General features: G+C 34.1%; 1 protein-coding gene across 2 annotated transcripts in view; it reads left to right on the plus strand.

The window, feature by feature from the left end:
• LOC408960 (protein slit) overlaps nucleotides 1–2,390 on the plus strand; it is a 491,344-nt gene extending 488,954 nt beyond the window's left edge. For both annotated transcript variants that reach the window (XM_006561437.3, XM_006561438.3), the window contains one exon: nucleotides 15–2,390. In XM_006561437.3, the coding sequence (XP_006561500.1) occupies nucleotides 15–101 (87 nt within the window). In that variant the 3' untranslated portion in view covers nucleotides 102–2,390. The remainder of the gene's footprint in view (nucleotides 1–14) is intronic.
• The last annotated feature ends 5,578 nt before the right edge of the window (nucleotides 2,391–7,968 follow it).

A 7,968-nucleotide genomic window follows, 5' to 3' on the forward strand; every position in this document is an offset into this window, starting at 1 on the left:
GTTGATTGCGACAGGTACGGCTGATCTGCGCCGACGGGATGCGGTACACGAAGGACGTCGACCTGGTGCGCAAATGCACGTGCACCCGGAAATGCTACTAGCCAGGACCGAAACACGCCGAGCGCCACAGGTGTTCCATAAATAAGCGTCGAGACGTATCGAGACCGAGAGGAAACCCCCGAGAACCGTTCAGACAGTGCCCCGATTCGAACTTTCTACGCGAGCGGGTGATGTGGCGAGAGCCGATCGCGGATCCGTGGAGGATACGTGGACTCCCCCTCGGCGCGTCCTCGTCGAACGCGTGACGAAAGTCTAAGGGGGCCGCGGGACTGCCAGGCCGAATGAAAAAAGTAAAAAGATAAAAAGAGAGAAAATATTAACGAAAGGTAAAAAACGAAAAAGATGGACACACACACATACATACACTCGCAAAAAGAAGAATAAAAAGAAGAAGAGGAAGAAATAAAACAGCACACAGCCGGCTCAGTGTGATATTATTATTCGAAAAGAAAACGTGGAAGAAAGATATTATATATGTGCGCGCGTTTTAGGATGGAACTAATTGAATATTTGGGAGAAAGAGGGAAAATATCGTGGGCATACGTGAAGTATAGGTATTATTGTATTGATCGACGTATGCTCGACGATCGGAGAAAAATTGGTTGGAGAGAACACGGAGCGGAGAAACGTTGCGTTCCCTGAAACATTGTGTTCCCTTCGATACCACGAATCGTTCGCTCAGTGTGAAATAGATCTAATGGATTGCGATTGGTAGTTGGGTGGTAGTGGATGAAGAAGTTGATATTGATCAATTTTTGTAACGAATTACATCACGCTTAACGATTATCGATCTCTCAGAGAATCTCCTTCTCCTTCGACCCCGCCGATTCCCGAGTTTCGTCGAACTCGGGGAGGGGAATTTTATCATTAGCTCGATGAATAATAATGAATGAAACAATGGTTTGTAAGAATTTTCGTAAGAAATGATCGTTCGTAAGGGAACATCTTAACGTTCTCAAATTCTCAACATTTTGTTGCGTGGCACCGCGCAAGCTTCGGTTTCTCGGTGAGGATTTAATCTCTGAGAGATCGAAATTTCCGCAATTTCGAAATCCAGTTTCCATCCGGGGAATCTGATGAAACGGAATGAAAGGCTTTAGGCTTTTTAGAAGCGTGCTGAGCTTCGCGCAACTATTTTCCTTGAATATTTGTAATTGTAATTAAATACGGAGCAAATCGGCGAGAGACGAATGAAAGAGAGACGAGAAAGGAACGAGCAGCGTGTTATTAAAAAAAGACAGTCGCTAAGTTAAGTATTATTAAAGGCGCGGTGTGTAACGGAGTTTTTCGTGTTTCTTTGAAAACAAAATTTTCCCCCAATTTAAACTCAATGAAAACTCGATGGATTGTTGTGTTAGGTCTATTGTCCTCTGAGTAAACGTTTGTAACAAATACAAGTTCTCGAACAAGGCAGTTATGCATCGATGAGCGAAATGATGATCGGTATCTGGCATAATATATATTAAACGTACACACACACACAAACATCGAATGATCAATCGAAAATGAAACAGACAATTACCATCATTTCGATTCCGTTTCGTTTACTCTATTTTTAATTATTCTCTAATTATCGTTTAAGCTTACTATTTCTACGAAGAGTTAACCTCTCGGGATATTTAATAATGGGATAATTTAACGCGGAGAAACAGTATATGTAATGTGTAAAAAAAAAAAAAGAAGAAGCGTGTTTCTTGCCTCCTTTATTATTAATTTCGTTGCGACATTGGCGTTCTATACGATTTTCTATCGAACAAAAATTAATAATAATAATAATAATAATAAAAAAAAAGAAGCAGCTTCGAGGTAAATTCTAAAACAAAAAAAGAATCTGTAAATAGATCTAAAACTAGGTTCCCTCTCGCGACGTGTAATAAAAGGCAAGAAACGATCAAGGATGATCGAAAGTCTCTCGAAGTGAGAGAGACGAAAAAGCGACTCGAGGAGCCTCGATTCTTTCATTCCACGGCCTAAGGTACTGTTCTTCGAGGTTCTTGTCGTGCGAATCGCACCATCTAGGTGTCACGTTTTCAAAGGGGGGGAAAAAACAGGTCGAGAGATTGGGCGACCGTTTGTAGAAATGAACGAATTTTTCTAGAAACGGAAAGGAACGGGCGTATAGTTGAAGTGATTGAAACAATCCCCTTGATGGCCGAGGATAGAGGAACGCGTAATTATTTTTGTATGAGAGGATTATTTAAATGATCGAGCGTCGACGACGATTTTCAGCGATTGTTTTTTTCATCGGGGTGGCGTGATTCGTTCGAAACTAACTTAAGAAGTCCCTCTTAATGTTTCCCGTATATTTAAAAAAAAAAGAAGAAGAAGAAAAGAAAGAAAATGTGTACCTACTCCGCGGATATCTCTGTACTACATCTTCCACTGCCAGTATTTAAGTCGTGTATATTTATTCGTCGTCACGAACGAGATCTGGCGCGAAATCATTCGCCGGATTTATTCTTTATCGATCGATTGTTCTTATCGCACTTTCCAGACACCATCACGAGTCTCACGATTTATTCGAGGCGAAATAAAACGAATTTTCTACAGCATGCATGATCGAGCCCTTTGCACTTTCATCCATCTTTGAACTCGCAATTTTCTTTTGAACTTAATCTTCAATTTAATTTGCTCTGTCGTATCTTTTCGTGATATTCTTCCCTTCTCTTCTCTTTTCTTTTTTTCTATTCCATTAGCGTTGTGAAAATTATTGGCAAGAGAATAATAATTGAAAAGTGCAAAGAGTTAAGTGAAATCGGGTTAAATCGACAAAATACTCAGCAGTGTTCAATGTTTTTTCCAACCCTTTCGGTACGAGCGATTTATTTCCGAGGAACGAGAGATCGATGCCTGAAAACGAGTCGAATCCTCTGATCTTGACGTTGAATAATTTAACGATTCTTTTTTTTTTTTTTTTTTTCCTTTAGATTTTTATATTTAGTAACGATTTTGTAACCAAGATTTTCGTATTTCGTAAGGATTTAATTAATTAAGTTTAATATATATAAAATTGTATTTAATGTTGCACGATGATTTGTCACGTGTAATTCTCTACGTTTATAATAGTATAATGATATTTTGTAGAAAGTGTAAAATGAGCGAGTATTTATGAAGAAAAAAAAAATAATAATAATAATAATAATAAACGTATATCGAGAAGGTTTCAATTATAAACGAAATTCGTACCGAAAGGGGACCAATGAGAAGAAAAAATATTTCTTATTATATTTAGATTAGATCTTTATATATATATATAGTCATTTCTTCCTTTCATCCCGCACGACGATTCTATATAAGTATCTTTATTTTATTTTTATTATCAACATGTTGTATGTAGCATCATCGATGCGACGATATTTGTAATAATTTGCGTAATTTCACTTTTATATCATACGTTCTTCGCGATCGAATTATTTTATCATTATCACGTACCCCTTTTCTTTCGAGTGGAAGCATCGAGAAAGCGGAAACGAGACGAAAAGCATATATATATATAACGTAGCACCGTCACTTATCGTTATTGATTTTTCTCCTTGAAAAGGAAAAATGGTACGAATAAGTGTATACATAGCGTATTTTACTAGTTCATAATTATTAACATTAATATAAGTTGGGTATCGCGTTGCGTTTTCGAAATTAATTTCTTTCCCGTATTATAATATAAATTTTATAAACTGACACATTGTTATTCTAACGCGTTGCTCGTTACGACGAGAAATTTAATATATTTTCAAATTATTTATTTTCTTCTTTTTTAATAAACGAACATTTCTCTAATCGAATAATCATAGATCGGAATTTTGGGAGACCATAAAAAATTTTTTTCTTTCTTCTAAATTGTCCAATAACATTCGAATGCCACGAGCAACGTGTGTCGAATCGATTACTTGTAAAATGAAATTGAAAACAGGATAAGCACACGGTGATTGAAAACTTTCAGAATATTGATGATTATTCCAATAATTATGTTATAGAATGGATATATTCTTGCTTGTTTGAATCTTCCGTACCGACATAGGGGGCTTGATCATCAACTCCATCTTTAGAATGGAAAAAACAGCTATGAAAGATAATGTAGAGCACGTCAGAGAATAGAATGAATACAAAAAAAAATCGTACGTCCAAATTGATAAATACTTCAGAATTAAAAATGGTCTGATTAAATTTTCAAAAATATTTCTCTTAATTTTCAAAAAATTTATTCAAAATCAAGATATTTATTAAAAAGTTTAATAAAACAATCAAAAACTTAGAAATTTCAATGCAAGCAGATATCAAACTCCATTTTCGCTCCATCTTCACTTTTCGAAGAAAAAAAAAATTTTAAAAAATTCATCCAGATATATATATATATATCTATTTTCTTATCTACGATCAAAGATATCGTTATCGATTAAAAATCATTAAAATTCTGAAAGCTCGTCGATCTTTCGAGAAAAAAAAGTAAATAAATAAAACTATAATTAATCAAACTAACTAAAAAAAATGGTGAAAGAAACAGGATACAGAAGCCAGGCTGAGACAGAGGACGAGTGTAAAAAAAAAAAAAAAAAACTTATTACCAACACTGCCGATTACACGAAGGAAGTTGCGAGGGCCGTAGTCATTAATGAATCCCGCATTCGACACAAACATAACGTGCGAGTAATTCTCCTTGTAACGAGATTAACGTTCGCGCGTTACGTTTAAACGAGAGCGATAAAGGGGGAGGGGGGAGAGAGAGAGAAATAATGGGAAGGATCGATAGGACGGGTTATGGGATTAAAGAGAAAAAAAAAAAAAAGAAAAAAAAAAAAAAGAAAAAAAAAAGAAAAAAAAAGGAGGAAAGATATAGGATTTTCTACAAAGCTTAACGTCTATTACTGGACAATAATTGAGATGAGGCGATTTAAAATGTGTTAAATGGGTGGGAGGGAGGGGGGGTGGGGTTCGCGAAGAAGAAAGAAGAAGAAGAAGAAGAGGAAAAAGAAGAAGAAGAGGAGGAAGAAGAAGAAGAAGTGTTCGAGACTTGTGATTTTCTCGAAATTCCTAACGAGTTATATTTGTACATTTATTTTAACGAAGAAACCTTAATATATTTCACTCGATCGGTGGACTTAATAGCGCATGCGACTGAAGTATACCAGTTTTAAGAGTCTTACGCTTAAAAAAAGAAAAAAAAAAAGAAAAAAAAAAGTATAGCAAATGCTTTCGTTCTCGGACCAGCCTACGAATTGTATTATTCCTTGAAGGAGGATACGACGCTTTGCCCCGCGTCTAAATGTCCGAGGAGGCAGTAAGCGTTCCGTTTATTGGGTAAAGAATGGAAAAATAAAAAAAAGGGGTGGGGAGGGGGAAAAAAAAAATGAAGGAAGAAGCATTTGTTTCGTCGACTCAACTCACTACCTAAATAACTGTAAACTGCGTAATAAATATAATTATTATTGTTCCTTCTCGATATTCGAGTCTTGTTTCACTGCTTTCTTTCCCTCCATTCTCCTAAAATTATGACGAAAATTTGTTCGTCGCTGTTTATTTAAGTAACAAGTATTTACAAGTTTCTCAAATCAAAATTTTTCTATGAAGAAAAGGATTCGACGTATATTGATGTTACAATCTGATTTTTCTTTTTTTTATTTTTTTATCAGGAAAAAAAAAACTACTATAATACTATAAAATATGAATATGAACACAATGTACATGATTATATTATATAATCATTTATAAAAAGCAGATTTTTGTGATAAAATTTGAACTATTAAATATTAAATGTTGAATTTCGAATGTACTTTCATTGATCAGTAATAAGATCTTCGAAATAAAGTTTCTTCGACGACATATTTTATCGATACAATATTATGTTTCGAATAAAACTATATCTAAATAAACTATTATCGTAATTTCGTTTGATTGAAGCAATTTGTTGAAACGAGTTAGAATCCAATTCCTTTTTATCATTGTATCATCTTTTTCCGCAAGTTACGTAAACAGTAGTATAAGAGATAATATGTCAGCCAACTCGTGGCCATGAACACATCATTTAATGGATTCATAAATTATATCGTACAAATTATTATTATTGCCGTAATAATTTAACTTAAAACGAAACGGAGCGAACAATAAATTGATTCAATATTTGCAAATGAATGAATGCACAGCATTACAGATAATTACAGATTCCAATGTTAATACAATGAAACCTATTATAATTGATTAATCCGGGGGAAAAAAAATGTGAGATCCACGATTACGAATAATCTATGTGATCTTGAAATAATTTTAATATTTCAAGCGACGCGACCTCGATGGCCTTCGTTTAATTTCCAAATGAACTTGATGATGGTTCTCCATCCATAAAACTTCTGAAGAAGATTGCGTGACCTTTAAAAACGATCTTGACATACAAGAATGACACGACCTGAATGATCTTCATGCGACTTTTAAATGATCCTCGCATTCATCGAAACAACTTCGACGACCTCGATCGCTCTCTAATGGCCTTAAATCCCAGTTTCGATCATTTCCCCGATCTTTGAATAATCTTTTATCTATTATTCATTCCGATATATACAACATTTTGAATTTATCGTTTTATGTTTTACTCTCGATAATCTATCAAATCACGAAATTGTCTCGCGTCTTTTTATTCATTCTCCCGTTTTCGTTTAATTTATTTATTTCAAATAATGAAAACTGTGATATAAAAAGATTTATAAAGAGAGTTGATTTATCGTTTGAACGAATTCCGTGTTATATTTCGACAATATATATATCGGTTCTCAGTATTTAATTTTTAATCAAAAACGATATACTGTGCGCGAAATACAAAACTTGTATTTAAAAAATTTGACATGGCAATAACGAAGCCAAAAATTTAAATATTGCTTATCGTAGTTAATCCTACCAAAAAAAACGAGGAGAGATAAAATATCGGCAATACCGTATCATCGGCAAATGGACTTTTTTTTTTCCCCCTAAATGGAATCAACGTCAACGACTCTATTACGCGATATACGATTGCCGGAATAACGTTATCCGTGCAATTAAACTCAATCTCGTTGCATCGCGTTGTCCAATTCCCGATATCGAGCGATATTGAGTTTTCTCATCGAAATGATATTTCGTCGAAATCTGATAGTCTGTTTTTGAGATGCGTTTCTAATTACGAGAAAAAATGCTGAGCAATTGTACGACGAATAAAAATCATCGAATGAATCTCTACGTTCACGATAAAAAATATGTTAAGTTTTAATTCTTGTTAATGTTATAATTATTTATATGACGCTAAGAAGAACTCGAATGAGAAAAATTTCAATTTAAGATAAACGTTCAATAGTTTAAATTAAATAAATAAAATAAAAAAGATCGATATTGTTTACGAAATAATAGGATGTTGAGAAATCTCGAAATGAGGAAATGCACCGAATTTTCACTTGTCTCAAAATTTCAGGGATTGGACACGAGTAATGAAGGCCATTGTCTGAATTCAATCTCTTAGAATCTCATCTTCTTGAAACTATGTTAAGTATTCCTTATTCCAAAACCCTTTAAGACTCATCTAGGTTGAATATCTGCCTAACTAGATCGCATCAATTTCTTTTCTATTTTCCAATATTTTTCATTTCTTCACCCTGTTCATTCGGTATTTCCTTATTTCTTTTTTTAAATTTTCACAAATCTACGTAAAAATTTCACATCTCATCTCTGTCACCTTATTTCCATCCATCATTTTTCACCTTTTTAACATTTTATTTTTAGATGCAACGTGTCAAGAACTTGTTCGTTAAATATAATTCACAAGCTTCATCGTGCAAATTTTTATGAATGTTCTCTCTCTCTCTTTTTTGCTGTGAATATACTACAATATATAATTTTAAACATATATACAAAGCTTTACTTTCCATTGTAAATTCTTTCAGGTTTTTAACT

Source organism: Apis mellifera, linkage group LG8 (assembly GCF_003254395.2).
Source record: "Apis mellifera strain DH4 linkage group LG8, Amel_HAv3.1, whole genome shotgun sequence".
NCBI classification, from domain to species: domain Eukaryota; kingdom Metazoa; phylum Arthropoda; class Insecta; order Hymenoptera; family Apidae; genus Apis; species Apis mellifera.